Source organism: Notolabrus celidotus, chromosome 23, assembly GCF_009762535.1.
Source record: "Notolabrus celidotus isolate fNotCel1 chromosome 23, fNotCel1.pri, whole genome shotgun sequence".
Taxonomy (NCBI): Eukaryota; Metazoa; Chordata; class Actinopteri; order Labriformes; family Labridae; genus Notolabrus; species Notolabrus celidotus.
The window spans coordinates 14,318,370-14,335,731 of record NC_048294.1 but is presented as its reverse complement, the minus strand read 5'-3'; the positions used below and the strand labels follow the sequence as shown (position 1 = coordinate 14,335,731).

At 40.5% G+C, this 17,362-nt stretch overlaps 2 protein-coding genes and 1 long non-coding RNA gene across 3 annotated transcripts; 2 read left to right on the top strand and 1 right to left on the bottom strand.

The window, feature by feature from the left end:
- Window positions 1–1,502: 1,502 nt before the first annotated feature.
- On the bottom strand, window positions 1,503–8,155 carry LOC117806975. The gene is made up of 3 exons (XR_004629845.1): window positions 7,670–8,155; window positions 4,209–4,408; window positions 1,503–2,488 (listed from the first exon to the last, which is right to left on the bottom strand). It is a non-coding gene; the product is annotated as an uncharacterized LOC117806975 (long non-coding RNA).
- On the top strand, window positions 1,640–6,847 carry LOC117806971 (5,6-dihydroxyindole-2-carboxylic acid oxidase-like). Its single transcript, XM_034675982.1, has 7 exons — window positions 1,640–2,478; window positions 2,938–3,260; window positions 4,212–4,416; window positions 4,527–4,694; window positions 4,783–4,962; window positions 6,052–6,198; window positions 6,297–6,847. Exons 1-7 carry the CDS (start codon window positions 2,124–2,126, stop codon window positions 6,482–6,484), a joined length of 1,566 nt encoding a protein of 521 aa, XP_034531873.1. The 5' UTR covers window positions 1,640–2,123; the 3' UTR covers window positions 6,485–6,847.
- On the top strand, window positions 7,751–15,331 carry LOC117806972 (leucine rich adaptor protein 1-like). Its single transcript, XM_034675983.1, has 2 exons — window positions 7,751–8,215; window positions 13,839–15,331. The coding sequence occupies exons 1-2, from the start codon at window positions 8,000–8,002 to the stop codon at window positions 14,226–14,228; spliced, it is 606 nt and encodes a 201-aa protein (XP_034531874.1). The 5' UTR covers window positions 7,751–7,999; the 3' UTR covers window positions 14,229–15,331.
- Window positions 15,332–17,362: the final 2,031 nt, after the last annotated feature.

The following is a 17,362-nucleotide window of genomic DNA, read 5'->3' as shown; positions in this document are numbered from 1 at the left end:
TCACTCACTGATGGTAGAGGCTGCTTAGCTAATCTCATTCGTACACATTCACCCACCGCTCCGATTTCAAACTCACTGACTCGCTTTTAACAAATCACTATTTTGAGAACGAGACACTTTGTAATGTTTGATTCATGTTTTCCAAATGGAACCAAGTTTTCTTGCATCTACACTCACACTGCAAACTCAGCAACAATAATTTATAATATAACTGAATCATTTTTTTTAACACTGCAGTAACTGTTTTAGCCGGGACATGTTCATGATCCTCTCCTGCTGAAGTGGAAGTGCTAAAAACTGCAGTTCCTCAAGTGTTCACTTGCAGATCCCATGAGACTACAATTCACTAAAACTAAACAGTCTATGACACAACAAACAGTGGTAAAGAGGAAGATTGAACATTGTACGTTAGATTTGGGTGAACCGCTATGAGCCCTCTCTTCACCAAAAACTCAACATTGTAAAAAAATAAAATGTAGTGTTAAAATCGTTTCAATACACTGATCAAGTTGGGGGTTTCAGATTAAGTGTGCACCCCATGTACATAAGTTTCAGTCCTGATAATTGTAGAAGTCGCTTATTCGACTCTGTGCCTTGACTCTTTGTTGCTCGTCTTCCCCCACTCTCTACTCCCCACATTTCCTTGCTATCTTCAGTTCTCCTGTCTAAATGCAAAAATGCCTGAAAAAATAACCTTTAAAACTCATTATCTGACCAGGTTTAGGAAGTATACTAAACTACACTACATAAAACTTAGTACTTTGGCTACTTTGATGAAATGTTGTCTGAGTTGCCAGTTGCCCCCACCTTTGTGCAACATGTTCATCCGCAACTATCAAGTCTTTTAAGAGTGAGTGTAGTATTAACACATCCGATCTCTGAGCAAACTGTTACGACGACTTCAAGAAAAATACAAAGGGAATTGTTGCTGCTATTCAACGCAAAAGAATGTACCACAAACTTTCCTTGCTGCAAGGCAAACAAAGCTAAAGACAATGGTATAGTACTAATGCAGTCTTTAGTCCAAAAAATTAGCCCATGTGATATAAAACAATTAATAAAAAGAAAGACAACAATACAAACTGTTAAAATATGTAGAATTGTTTATCTTACAGCTGTGTTTTAAAACCTTTCAACCTCTTCTGTTTGATTCATGTGATTTGAAACATGAAACTCACACAAAGAATTTTTTTTTTTTCCCTGGAAGCCCCTTTTTTTTTTGGCAGATTTTTTTTTTCCCTTTTTGCAAATGCACCTCAGGTTTCTCACGTGCTCATGGCGGCACAGGCACCCTTGAGGTTTGAGGAAGGGGGGTGGTGGTGTGGGAAGAGGGAGGGAGAGAGGCCATCATGAGAAGTCAAGTGACCCAAAATGGGATCATTTTAACACACATGAACCTCTGAGGCATTCTGAGATTAAATCTTGGCATTTTATAGCATGAGGGGGATTTCTTAAATATACTGGCACAATTGAAACATTCAAAATAAGCAGCAAACAAGAACTTTATTTCATAATTTTATTTCTGAGATTGATTGCAGTGGGAACAATATTTATTTTTGCTCTATAATTTGAGAACCAGGGCCTACATTTGTATGAGTCTATAACTCCATAACGTCAGTTTTTCAACATAAAGGGCTGACTGAACAGCTACAGTCCACATGCGTTCAAGTCTATAGAAAGACCTGCCCATTTATCACAGTTTGTATTCTAATGTGACAGAATTTAGAAATGTTTCACACTTCCTCAAATGTAATGTTGGACTACAAAGTCAAATGGATTTTTTTGGAATAAAAATGCAGTGCATGACGGATCCCAATACCCTCTCTCTCTCTCTCTCTTTCTATCCCCAGTAGGAAATATGATGTTATGTGATGGCATCACGCGGGAGTCAGAAAATCCGGGTAGCCTAGTCATGCGCTAATCCGGTATTTAAGAACGACGCTCCACTGGTTCGGGGGAAATAGAAGCAGGGGTCTGGACACAGTGGAGTGGAAGTTGTTCTCATAACTAGTGGAAGGAGAAAGTGATATTTAATGTGTTGAGTGATACTTTTGGTTTAAGAGGTAGTTGAGGTGTATAAACAGTAGGTCAAAGTGACTCGGTCGTGCGTAAAAGTTTGGATAATGTTCCGGTGCTGCTTTTTGGTTCTTGTGGGCGCGGCGGTGGTGAGCGCCCAGTTCCCTCGCGAGTGTGTGACACCCGAAGCACTCAGGAGCGGAACGTGCTGCCCATCGCCCAATGGACTCAACAACGACCCGTGCAGCGTCAGCACCGGGCGAGGACAGTGCGTGTTCATCTCCGTGGATGCGAGCCCGCACGGCCCGCAGTACCCGCATGATGGACAGGACGATCGGGAACTATGGCCCATCCGTTTCTTCAACCGGACCTGTCAGTGTAACAACAACTTCGGTGGGTTTGACTGCGGCCAATGCAGACACGGCTGGACGGGATTCAACTGTGATCAGAGGGTTTCTGTTGGTGAGTACACCTGGTGGGTGGGGAAGCATAGGTGTAAATTAAACAATAACAACAATAAAAATAATAATAATAATAATAATAATAATAATAATAATAATAATAATAGCGATTTATATTGAATTTGACTCATTGGGAGGGTATAGTGAGCAAAGATGGACTGTATTTTTAGATTATGTTGCACCTTAATGTTCTTTTGTGCTTCAATTCATCATTTTTTACATATTAAATGTCTTTTTAATTATTTACATATTTTTAAAGTTTGTTAATTTCGTGCAAAAGGGTGAAAATAATTAAGATCAACTTACAGCCAGGAAAAGTCTTTGACAGCAAATTTAATTGACCAAAACTACCTGTTGCGCACACTTTCTGTCCTTCTTTTCGCAGTCATTAAATTCTGGTCACTAATTAACGCATGACTTATTCAGCTAATCCACTTTTCCTCTGCTATAATCCCCGCAGTAAGAAGAAACGTGATGCTTCTCAGTCCGGAGGAGAAGCGTGCATTCGTGAACGCGCTGGACCAAGCCAAGCGCACGGTACACCCGGACATTGTGATCGCCACGCGGCGCTTTCCGGAGATCTTCGGGCCCGATGGGAACACGATGCAGTTCGAGAACATCACAATCTATAATTTCTTCGTGTGGTCCCATTACTACTCTGTCAGCAAGACGTTCCTCGGCGCGGGACAGCCCAGCTTCGGGGGAGTGGACTTCTCACACGAAGGGCCCGGTTTTCTCACCTGGCACAGGTTCCACCTGTTGCAACTGGAGCGAGATATGCAGGTATAAGACTTGTTTGAATTGAGTTTTGCCATTAGATTTAGTGATGGCAGCTTGTTTGTTTTACCTAATGTGTTTCGCCTCAACTGTATTAGCGTGGAAATCGTGATTGTAGAGGCAATTCCATACTTTAATTAGCGAGCAAAATTCCATTTCATGGGTTTGGTTTCGATTTGATCCACACACCATCAATTACGCTCTGGTGAGAGGAGTTAATAAACTTTACTAATCGCCAAAGTGATGCTTTTGAAATGCGTAACATCCCTCCCAGTATATTTCAAAGCACACTTATAATAATCCATCCTGTGTTTGATCCACTATTACGCACATAAACTGACTTTTAGGGACAATGATAGAGAACTCGTTTCATGGTCAAGATCAGGATGATTTCAAAAGGCCCCAGGTCTTCTTGCTACTATAATGGAATGTTTCATAATTTGAATGTGGGGCCTTGTTTTCAGAAAAAATGATGTGAGAAAATATCTGGCTCAAGCTTAGCAGCTCAATATTCATGTGTGTTAATGGCTGGATAATTGAGCAGCAGTTTGGATTTGTTTGTTCTGATTGGTCCAGAAAGTGTTTGGGTTTCAGAGTGAGATTTGGTAACTTTATCATTTTTATTTAATTAACTTTCAAAGCGTGATACGTATTTTGATGAATAGTGATAGTGGGTTAAACGGGCAACTTCACATGCTGTGCGCATCTCAAGTCAGTTTTTGCATCAAAAAGTCAAAAAGTTGCCTAAAAGAGCAAAAATAAGCATCACACTTAGAAAGAATTAGGTTTTTTTTTTCTAGCTAGTGTCTAAATGATTCATACATCCAACTTTTATTAGTAGCACAATAAAACTAAGGCTCAGACTTAGTTTCTCCAGTAGTAGTAGTAGTCTCTCCAGTTCCAATCCTTACACACATCACATATCATGTTCGTCATTTCTCTTTTTAAACCAACCAGGAGATGCTGCAGAACCCATCATTCGCCCTTCCCTACTGGAACTTTGCCATCGGTGGAGACACATGTGACATCTGCACAGATGACCTGATGGGAGCCAGGAGCAGCTTCGACATGAATTCCCTTAGTGCCAACTCCATTTTCTCCCAGTGGAGGGTGGTCTGTGAGAGCGTAGAGGACTATGACACCCTGGGAACCATCTGCAACAGTAAGACTATTGTTTATTTACCATGGGAGATGTTATAGTGGTGGTACAGTGATGCTCTTTTTTTTTAAGAGCAGAAAAGTTGCTATAGTCTGACATGGTTCCTTTTCCAGGCACTGAGACTAATGCCATCAGAAGGAACCCAGCAGGAAATGTTGACAGGCCGATGGTGCAGCGTCTTCCAGAGCCCAAGGATGTGGAGGACTGCCTGCAGGTTACAACTTTTGACACACCACCTTACTACTCCACCTCCTCTGAAAGCTTCAGAAACGCAATTGAAGGTGACTGGAGAAATATGTTTTTTTTCCTCTCTGTCTGGCGCACAGTATGACATCCTTTTCTGACACATTTTCACATTGTTACCTTCAGGCTACAGCACACCCCAGGGGAAATATGACCCCATTGTGAGGACCCTCCACAACCTGGCCCATCTGTTCCTGAACGGAACAGGAGGAACAACTCACCTCTCACCTAACGACCCCATCTTTGTCCTTCTGCACGCCTTCACCGACGCCATCTTTGATGAATGGCTGAGGAGACATGCTCCAGGTGTTACAGCAAATTATGTTTCTTTTTGTCATTTTTGGCAAAACCACTTAGCCATTAGCACGCAATTTGAATGGTTTGACTGACTTGGAATAGGCTGATTCTTGACATAAGTGTATGTTGTTTCCTTGAAGATACTTTAATACAATTTTACAGGCCATTAATGTTAATACAATGAAATGTATAATGCCTGCATCCTACATAGCTTTATTGTTAGCATAAATGACTCTTTTGCTATCAGCATGTCTTCCTTGACAAAGTCACATTAAGTCCTTTCTAATACACACATGTTAAACTGCTTTATCCTTAACATATCTAGCACTTTGGCCAACTCCAAATATTTATATTTCCTTTATTATAATACTTGCATGTTTCACTGCTTTATTATTTGCATAATTAGCTCTTTAGCAAATCTTAAGTATTCCATAAAGAACTGTGTGTTGTGTCCTTCATAATTCCTACATTTTACAAAGCCTGGTTTAAGCATGGGTAGCTCTTTGCCCACCTCAAGTATTTCTCCTTGCTTTTTAATATCTGTTTAACCCTCCTGTTATGTTTGTTTCTTTGGAACAGCAATAATGTTCCTGGGTCAATTTGACCCAGGGCTTATTCAATTATCCAAAAGTGTTAGAACCCCAAAAAATCCCAATACACATTTTTTTCAAATCTACTTTTTAGCTCCATTACTAACCATTTAAGAGATTTAGTCCATTGGTGTTCTTTAATTCTCACATGGTTCAATGAGGATAACTCACTTGTTTTTAAATTAAAATTAATGTTAAAACTTTTTAAATGTACATTGGAAAACCCCAAATATAAATACAACAGTTTTACATTACATAGATTTTTGTTTATTTTATTTTACATTTTGATTTTTTTTTTTGAAGTCATGTTTCTAAATTAACACGGCACCTCTTCTGTCACATGCTGCCCAAATTTTTATGCTGTATATAGCTGATTTGGAAGGCATACATTGCCTAAAATAGATCAAAAAGACTCTATTTGACCCACAACATTACATGACATTTATGTTTCACATTCTTAGTGTAGAATGTTTCGCTCTTTTGTCTAACGGCAAGTATTTCTTGACAGATATGTCTGTGTTCCCTGGAGAAATGGCTCCCATCGGCCACAACAGGGGCTACAACATGGTGCCTTTCTGGCCTCCTGTGACTAACGCTGAGATGTTTTTGACTGCCCCTGACAACCTTGGTTACTCTTATGAAGCTCAATGGCCAGGTATTTATTTTCTATGGCTATAGCACAGCAACAATTTCATGTTTTTTTCCCCAGTCTTACCATACTAAGGTAATAATCATTTCTTTATACTTTTCCAGGCCAAGCTTACACCTTGACTGAAATCATCACAATGGCAATAGTCGCTGCCCTCGTGGTTGTTGCCGTCATTTTCGCTGCTACCACATGTGCCTTACGTGCCAGGTCTTACAAGATGGATGGCCACCAGCCCCTGCTTGGGGATCAATACCAGCGCTATGATGACAAAAACAGCCAATCTGTAGTATAACAGCTACATGCCTTTTCTCTTCACTTTTATAATAACAAGAATATGCAGTTTGTTAAACCCAAATCTGTTTTCACTGGTGAGAAGGAGTAGATGTTGAATGCTGCGTTGTGATAGGAAGTGATCTTCTTGCTTCATTCATTGTCCATATATCAAACCCTTATGTAGTCCATTTTTCTTAACAAATAGTACAGATGTGAACAACTCAAACAGTGATTGAAGATGCATTTTTGTAATTGAAAGTTCCAGATATTTGCAGTTGCTTTAACAAGTTTGGCTTGGCAAATATAAACTTTTTTAAATTTTTGAGATTTCAGAAAAAAAATGGAAATGTTAAATGTGTTCAAATAAAGCGAACATGGACAACCGAAGTGTGGGTGTGGTAGCAATGTGAGGGGACCTGGTGTAAAAAAAATGAAATGCAACTTGAATTTACATTTGAGGTATCAGAAATGCAGGAAAAAGATACAAAACCCTTCATCTACACCTTCATGAACAATGACACTCTGTTCTTTTAATTCACAATTTAGATTAACTCCATAATAACATTAGTTGCTTGTTGGTCTTTATCATTTAAGACACTGCCCCGTAACATAGATATAACGACCACAAGGGGGTGCAATAGTTCAATTTATGAAACTTTGCATATTTACCACTTGTCTAAAGAGAGAAGCATTGACGTTGTTTTATTTATTTGGTTTCCTTGTGATAATGTATGAAGATAAATTAATCAAAATAGCCTCTAAAATAATTAATATGGAATGAGTGAAACGAATGAGGTAAATGATGCAGATTTTTACTCTTTTTCTGTCTTTTTTAAAATTAAAATATGTGGAAATTTTCATTGATGCTATTCTGTTTTTACCTTTTTACTTTTGACAAAATGTTGTGGGATCGGGGTGCTTGCTAACTTTGTTTTTGAATGATTACATTTTACTCTTCAAGAGTGGTCTGTTTGGCTTTACACATATACTGTGGGCTCTGGATAGTTAGTTGAACCATTATAATTATGAAATCCCTAAAACCGTATTTTTTAAGTCGTGTTACTGTTTATATTTATGGTAGGCTTAGCCTACATATCTCCCACCTTCATGAAATAATCGCATTAATTCGCCTAATGAGCAGTCCTTGAATAATACATGCCATTGAATCCTGGACTGGATTCTTCAATCCCCGATATCACCTCACCTGTCTGGTGTCCGGTTTCATCAATGGGAGGGTCCAAAGAGCACGTTCTCGTTAAAGTGTCTCACCACTGGTCGGGACTCTTGAATGGGAGGTCTGTCGGTGTAACAGCGTTGAGTGTTTCTGGCCCGACACTTTATTCTGTGCGTTGCTTGAATAAAGTTACAGGCGGCACGCGCTTCTTGCAACTTTCCGCTCCTCTTCGGATACAGCTCGCGCGCCTCTACTCAACCAATCACCGGGAGTATATCTCCGAGCTCGCGCTGTATAATTTGCTCAACTGCCAGCTTCAAATCATCCACACAGAACGTGTAATCTTCCCGACAACACACAATGGAGGAGGAAAGCAACGTTCTTCCCGAGTTGAAGGATATAGAGACAAAACTGGGTCGAAAAGTACCGGATAGTCTCATTCGGACTCTTGTTGGAGGAAAACATAAAGAGCAGCAGCAGGAGAAGTCACCAGCGACGCGGAGCTGCAAGTTTTGGAGTAATTCATCGGACTTAAAAAGACTGGAGAGCAAAATGCTCTTCCTGAAACAAGAAATGGTAAGCAGATTTAACTTCATAATGTACGGAAGAGGATTAGGGCTGGAAAAAAATAGCTTAAGGTCCAATATATTTTTTAAATGTTTCTGTTCTAAGAAAAAAGTCATAATTCTGAGACTAAAGTCAGAATTCTGTTTTTTTCTTCTCAGAATTCTGATTTTTTTTCTCAGAACTCTGACTTTAATCTCAGAACAAAAACATAAAAAAATATATATTGGACCTTGATTAATTTTCTTTTCAGTGGCCCTAATCCTCTTCCGTACATAATGTATAATTGAACAAACTGTTTGATAATTGCTCCAATATTTCTTAAAAAAATAACAAATAGCCTACATTGAAGACATCACGTGCGACGCAGTTAAATATTAAATTCAGTGACGTAATGTTTCTTAGAAGTTGACCGGCTTGTAGCTTTATTATAGCAAACAACCGAACTCATCGACATCAAGAACTGTATTCATCCAGACAAGTAACTCAAGTCACTACACATTTCAAAAGTCTCATTCACAATCTATTAGAATGTAGAAGTTGAACTCCAAATATGTCAGCTTTCGTGTCTGTATTGTTGGAAAGCATCCCGACAGTCACAGGAAATGCAACAGTGGTATATAGCCTACATCAACATGTTGTCGTAAAATGCAATTTTCGGTAAAGGGTGTTGAGTCATTGTCCTCAAAAGCACAGAAACCGGTGGTCAGTGGGCCACTCGCTGATATGCATTCACACCTACAGTCAGCAGGGACCTTTGTTGATGAACCTTCGTCACCTCCCTCTGTTGTTATTCAAACTACTCTGTAGAAGTCAACTGTGCCCATCTCAGTGCCTTTTCACCAGTGTATGGCTTCATCTGTGAACACCCAGCATTAGATTCTTCTTTAATGACGTTATTGTTTGGCCAGAGCTTTAACTCGCAGCAAACCCTCTATCTGAAGTCAGGTCACTAAAGGTATTAAGACTCCTTAGCAGATGGCCGGGTTGACCGAGTTCTGCAGAGAGTAGTAGAGCTGAATCATAGAGAACAGACCGGCTGATCACCCAGTGAAGCAGTGTTGATAGGCTTAGCTTTGTGAATGTTACAACACAGTAAGTACCCATCTATTAGCACACTTTGCAAATGTAAACCCCCTTGCCTTCATTTACATCTCACATTTTTGAATGATTTTTTCAGGGCTGTCATAACAAAACATTATTCTCTTTGTTAAATCAATCTATGAAGTCAGCTGGCTGCCACTTGTTGATTGTCAGTGTAGACCATCTCTCCCTGTTGTTGTACTACCTGTAACAGTTCAATGGCTAATATAGACTGCTCTGTTAATGTGTGCACAAGCAGGATTTATTCTTCCTGCATCATTTCAACAACAGGAACAATGTATTGTAGGGCTGGGGACAGCAGAGTACCCCTTGATACAATAAAATAGCATACTTTAGACCAGGGGTGTCAAACTAATTTCAGTTCAAGGGCCACATACAGCCCAATTTGATCTCAAGTGGGCCGGACAAGTAAAATCATAACATAATAACCTATAAAGAAGGACAACTACAAAGTTTTCCCTTAGTTTTGGTGCAAAAAGTACACGTACGTTCTGAAAATGTTCAAATTTAATTAACTATATTTTTACTAAAACAGATATTGTATTTTTCATCAAAATGAGTCTCATAGTGGGGCCAAATATTATATTATTTAAGCATTGTAACCTGCTGCAAACACATCAAACACACAGGTTTCTTACTCCCCTGCGTCATTCAGGTGTGCTCCATCAGCACTGATTATGTGCAACCCCCAGAGAACAAGTCTGATATAGCAGTTACTGTTATTGAAAAATTGCAGTTAATGTCTTCTCTGTAATTTTTTCATTATGGTAAGTCATCCGCGGGCCGAATTGGAACCTTTGGTGGGCCGGTTTTGGCCCACAGGCCGTATGTTTGACACCCCTGCTATAGGCATTGCCCTCAGTAACAAATATATTAGGAAACATCATGAGTTATTAGTAATTAATTATTATTAAAGAATACAAATTTCCCTTAATATACAGTGCAGGAATTATGTTATAAGTGCCAACACACTGGATCTGATAGGTTTCTATTTCTAGTCGATGTGTTAACTCCCACTGGATCCACTACGTTGCGTTTCGGCAAGCAGGAGCCCTCCGTATTCGGGTACCCAAGATTTCTATTTGTGCCGGATGCCAGAGCATCAAGCATCAATCTGCACAGAGAATATCGAGCGGGGCAGGAAGTCAGGCACCACAACAAAATGAAAACATCCGGTTCATTTTCGGAATAAAACATTCTGTGTTATCACCAGGTTTTTTTCACTTAGCTACAACAACAAACCGTCATGATGAGCGAAGCCAGATCTAGAGTCCACAGGTCAGAGGTTTTCAGAGGCCGATAAAGACAATAAGGAAAAGAGAGCAGTCGGATAATTGTTGATTCAGTAATTCAAGTAATGCAGGAAAACCTCGGTCACATGACTCCAACTGTCTGGTGGTCCTGCGCCTTCCTGCGTTCCGACGACGGCGAGAGCACGGAGCCGGACCGCAGGAAAGGAGACGGACTGGACATGAATCTGGATCTGGTGGAAGTCCTGTGTAAGAGCGCCCCATATACAGCCTTTGTCGCAGGTTTGATTCCAGCCTGGACCATGTGCTGCCTGTCTTCCCTTATATTCCCTGTCTCTCTTCAGCTGCCCAAAAATATAACTTAAAAAGTTTAGATTTAAATTCCAATTTGTGTCACAATGGATGCATTATAGTATGGTATGATATGATGGATATGATAGGATACAACATGATACAGTAAGATGGGTTACTGTATGATAGGATGCAATACAGTGCGATATGATAAGACACAGCTCATTACAACGGGATATGATATGGTAACGTATGATATGATACAACAGGTTACATTATGATAAGATATGGTACAGTTTGATATGATACAGTACAATATGATAGAGTAGGATACAATATTTTTACTGCATGATTCAGGACTCAATAACTGGCTGTATAGACATGTTTCCACTCCTAATTTACAGCCTATCAAAAGAGCAAGTAACATGTACTGCTCCCTGAAAATCCCTTATTACTCTCATATAATAAACATGTTATTGTTGGTGCTAATTGTGCCCCTAAACCCATTTTGTGATCTGGACCCACTGATGCCATCTTATTAACATGAGATAGCTCCTTGCACTAGGATTCCAATATCAGTCCATCTGCTCAGCTTCCATGTGTGTATAAAGCGGGTGGTAATGCTCACAAAGCAAACATACCAGCAGCACTGCAAGTGAAATGAAGGATGGTAGCTGATCCACTCCAAACACAGCCAGCTGTCTGAATCACTGTGCCAGCCTTGTCTGCTGTCATCTGCCTCTGTGCTTTTTGAACCTTGCAGGCTGTTACAGCTGTCTCTTCACCATTTTTTTTTTACACTGACTGGGAGCTTTGAATGACTCCATAGGCAACCCCACTTCCACCACCAGTCAATGGGGTGGATTGTCATGGCAGGGAGCAAATTCAAAAGCTATACTGTGTTAAGACTCATCATTCAGACTCATGGATGCAGTTTCCTGGCTGCAGTCCCTTTTTCCGGTGTCACATTGTTAAGTCTTCTTGTTCTCAACAGAGCCTGATAGTCTAAACAAATTAGCACAAAGCATTCTGGCAATGTGAGGACTCAAAACACAATCCCCACCAGAATTATTTAGTAGCTGAATTGGAGCTTTCATTCACATCACATGATCGTCATCAGCAGATTGAGATTGCCCATTTTTAAGTGTTATAAATCTTCGAATATTTTTTGCAGTTTCTGGACCAATCTGATTCATGTGGCATGATGTTAAGCTTTTGACAGCTACTTAATGTACCTTGTGGTAAGATTATTCACAACTGTTGTTTCCCCACTCCAAAATGAACCTTGTACCCTTGTTCTAAGAATAGTTAGGAATGATGCAAGCAGTGGTTTTGCTTTATGTTAGGCTTTAGTTGAACATCTTGGTTCATACTGGGGTTTTTTTTAGTAGCCCAGTCATGGCAGTAGTTTTACATTCTTACTTCCTTGCTGGGCAAATTGACGCCATTGGAGCAGCAGGTTAGCTTAGACAGTTTAAACATGTTTGTTTACAGCACAATCATTTGTTGATGTATTCTTTCCGTTGTACGACAATAATAAACCTCCAGCTCTGAATTAATAACCAATGAATCCATCAGCTTTATTAAACTTGCGGGACTTCTGGGAACGCGGTCGATGTAGGATGTGTTTTATGTTAGCTCCTCGGGAATGTGATAATTTTGCACTTCAGCTAACTTCTATATCCGCCCCATTGATCACTTATGTTACGTGGTTAGAGTATTTTCATCGGGCACTGCTTTTTGGGTCCATAACCGTATGAATGGCGAGTCTTCGGAGCAAAAGGGAGTCTGCCAGGTCCAGCCTCAGTGGGACACAACACCAGCTTGAAACCCAAGTCCCGTAGCGTTAAGGTCATGATCATAGACTGTATATAAAACGGACAACGTCGCTCCGCCTTTTCCACACTTGAACGGTTTTGAAGCCAAAATATCCTGTTCCAGAACGCTGACATCTTGTACATTTTCTACAGCCAGAGTCTGCGCAGTGGGGAATTTGTGTGTTTCCATGGTATCAAGCTCCGCCCTTCAGCGTATCGCCACGACGTCCTACGTATCTTCTCTCTGCGGAAGCTGTCAATCAAAGCAAACCCAGATGTAAAACCCTGTTTTTAAAACTCTAATAACTAATGAAATAGAAACTTTTCAGAAAAAAAGAGGCCTTGAACACAAAACAGTCAAATAATAACTACATATCACCACAGCATACGGAATGTGAGAAACATTCGTACGATGTGTATTTATTTTTTAAAGTTTGACCGCAGCCCCATTCAAATGAATGGGGGAGACAGAGCTTTTGACCTATACTGCAGCCAGCCACCAGGGGGAGCAGTTTTTGTGGAAGCCTCACTTCCAGCCGAGCAATCGGACGTTCATTTTTTTTACAGTCTATGGTCATGTTAGACGACCAACGGGCTGAAATCATTACAAAATTCCATTATAGTCCATAGTGTCAGAATCGGTAAGGAAATAAACGACAGCTGCCCTGGGACCGTTGGAGGAAAAAGTAGCCGCACACAGCGGGACTATTGTAGACCCAGAGCGCTCGGCCAATGCGTATGACAACTAGCTAACTAGTATGCAGGCTAACATGACTGGGCACTCTGCTACTGTGGAATCCCTAAGCAAGAAATGTGGACGTTTGGAAGCATGCTCCAGGTGGAACAATATTCGCCTAGTAGGTCTGCCGGAAGAGACCGAGGGTCCCAGACCTACTGTATTCATGGCCCAACTAAGCTTTATTAATCTAGCCAGAGGGAGGTTTTATGTGGAGCATTGTGTACATAAGTAAACAAGACCACAACAAATAAAAGTAAAGATTAAAACATGATAACAAAATCAGAGTAACATGCCAACAGATGTTTGCTACCTTCTTTTGTTCAGCTGTGAACTGATTTAAAGAATTGCCTGTTACATCATGTGTTTGAGGCCTTAAAGATCTAAATCAAATAACCGGTTAACCCAACATTTCTTCTGTTTTCTCCACCTCACAGGCACATCTGCGAGCCATCGACGGGAAGCTGATGCAGCAGCTGATGTCAATCAACGAGGGCATCGAGTCCATCCGCTGGATGATTGAAGACAAAGGAGGCGTGGCCAGCCAAGACGGCAGCCTGACAGGCAGCTTGTACAGTTTGTCAGACAGCCAGGACGGTACCTCACTGCGAGGCAGCTTCAACAGCCTGAACGACGGGAACAGCGACGGGCTGGACAGCCTCTCTGTTGGCAGCTATTTGGACACCCTAGCTGACGACCTCTCAGACAACCCGTCACCTACAGACCTCGACTGTTTCATGGAGAAGTCGGTTATTGATGGTGAAACCTTCAGCAAATCGCCTCTGAAACTCAGGGTGGAATCAGATGAATACTACTGCTTTGGATAGTAAAATGAAAAACGCCATGGTTCCAGAGACTACTGACATTTAGAAATATGTTCCTCACTCTGACTCATTAACAGCTGTCAGCTTCTTTTCCCGACATGCTTCACATGTTCTCTGTGCAGCGACAGCGAAGACGTTGGCAAATGACTCATGACACCTTTTACCTTGAAACCAGTTTCCTTACGATGTGGATCAAACACACCTCATGAAACCATTCCTTAATAATGTTGCAGTAATTTCCGTGAAACTTCTTAACTACTCTCCTTGTCTTAACATTGCATTATGTAGGTCAATTAAAAAAGGGTGCTCTGCTTTGAATAAATACTGTATTTATTTGGACTTAACCAGTACCTCAGCTACTTAAACAGTGAAGAGCACATCCTAGCCTAGAAGTACAGAGGAAGGAGTGAATAGAAGTAGCAGCATTAGCTGTGTAGCAAATTTCCTTCTTAATTGTCAAAAAAATGAACCGTCTACGCGTTAGGTCAACCATAATAAGCTGATCCAAGCAAAGAAGAAGATAAGGAATTAGCAGCAATTTGGAAAATTGGGCATTTCATGCTGAGCGATTGAAGAGATTAACTTTTCTTTAAGTGGCAAAGTGAGAACTTTTAAGTGTAACAGCAAGTGCAATTTATCTTTATGCCAAATTTCAAGCGCCACCTACTGTAAATGTTAAGCTTTTAATGATGTTGTACTTCCATGTTTTGACTGATAAAGATTCCTGAGCTGAAGCCCACTCTGCTGGTGTGGAGTTTATATGTATACAAAGAGATTAATGGTGTGTTCAAAGCACAGATGCTTGACTGAAAACCAAAGCTATTTGATTGTCTTATAGATAATTTAAGCCTGGGGGGGGGGGGGCAAAACCCCTTGAACAGCAGATGGGGGGATTTGTTGGTGGTGGACATATGTGAGACACATGTTTGCTTCGTGGGCACATTTGAAGTCTCTGTTGTCAAAAAAAAAAAGAACAAGAGCTTTACATTGCTGTACATGACTTTCTTGTTTTTGCTTACTTTGTTCTACTTTTATATTTCTCTGTTTGAATTGATTGCTGTTCATTTTGTTGTGGAAGTGAAATAATATATTGTGATTTTCCTCTATCTCACAGTGTGTACGTTTTTTAATGAAAAGACACACACACACACACACACACACACACACACACACACACACACACAGTAACTGCTGAATCATTCTCAATTTTAAGAAACAAAACTGGTTCAGAGACCCCATTACGGAATCTTAATGAGATGGAAAGCGAACATTATGGTGGTTTCCTTTTTTGGTAAATTTAACTTAGGCTTAATCTCTCAGTAATGGAGTCAGGCTTTGTGGTGCCCCTGTGTAATGTTGCGTGGAAAAGGACCCTCGTTAATTTCACTCTCTCCATAATACTTGTCTCTAAAAAAGCAGGGAGATGGTTCTAAATTTGGAGACTTTGTACTTTGTTTGCCCTTTACAGTTCCCAGGCTACTAGCAGAAGAATGGTAACAGACACACCAACTTCTATCCTGTATGTGAATCATGGTACCAAAAGTTTGTGGATTCGTGAGTCTCATGAGTTCAATAAGTTATTTGTAAGTGACACCAATCAAACCTGAGACAGAATAGGAATTGAAATAGTAGGCTTTCATGTTATTTTCTTTTATCTGAGTCCGACTTGCTTCTTATCTTTCATGCGATAATTAAAGTTCCAGACAAACTATAAAGGGAAAGTCATTATAGGAAAGATGAGAAGCTTGGTCTCTTTGGCTTGCAAATGAATGCATGGTTACAGGGCACGCTATAAGGAGTTCTCAGACTGGGATCTAACATCAGGAAACATGTTGCCTTGTTGGATTAATCTTCAATTATTCGCTTATTTCCCACATTATATGGAACTAGCATTCGTGAAATCCTGGATGAAGGGTTCCCCTGAAATCTTCTCGTACAAATAAGATTGGACACAAAGGATGTTCTAATGTTAGTTGTCGACAGATCTAATCACTTTATCCTGGCACTTTAAGTGTACTTGTTACTTTGTCTCTCTTGAAGAGCAAAGCAGCTTTATTTGGTTTTATGCTGCAATTTCCTTATCTCTACCTCCCAGAGGCTTTGGAAAGCCTAAGCTCCCTGTCAAGTTTGAACCAGGCTACGAAACCACAGAGCTTTATGAATGGCAGCATGACCGTCCTGTCCCCTTCCCCAGAACATTACCTCCTCAGTCCTTACAAATGCAAGCATGTCAAATCTGAGTGATATCCCTCTAAGGAAATGTAAAGACGAAAGGTAGTGGCCCCGAAATAATTGGACACAGAACAGGTTGTGCGAGTTTCTGCTGCAAATAAGTATGACTCAAAATTCCTCAGAGCTTCATGGTACACTACACATGAACAGAAGTTGCCTTTCTCTCACCTTGAAAGTGTTCATTTCCCACATGATAGTGGGGACAAGTTAACATAGCTTCTGTTGTGGTGAAGATTGCCGTCTATCCCCAAGTAATCCAGTAACACACACACAATTTACAGACTTCACACACTTGAGTTATTCACTTGAACTTTTACCCATATGATACTGTTTGACACTTTTTGCTAGTATATTCAAACCAAGCGGCAGCCTCCTCTAAAAATATGAGTCCAATGAGGAAGTGATAAAAACTGCAGTTCATCGAAGATCCGCTTGAGGCTGGCTCCGGATGTACCGGAAACCACATACACACCAATTCAAAAAAGCCGATCTTTACAGCAGAAATAAACATGTTTACAGCCTGGTACTAAAGACGAGTGTAGTCTGGATAGCTCATTTCTCAATCGGCACACACTGTACGGGGAGTGATTTTTTTTTCTAACACTGCAATTTCGAAGATATTAAGATTACGAGTCTTCCAATGAGAGGCACAGCTGACTTTGACAGGCGGGAATACTGTAGCTGTTGGCTAGGAGGCTCAAAGCCCCCCTCTTTACGTCACAATCACTCAACAGCAGCAATATGGCTCCCGCCGACGATTGGCCTCAAAACAGCGCTTCTGAAACAGATGGGTCACGGATACTACGTCCATATTTTATACAGTCTATGATTCAAACCTATTCACACACATTCATTTCTAATCAAGTCTTACTAGGCAAAGCTAACTGAATTAGTGCAGAAAATGT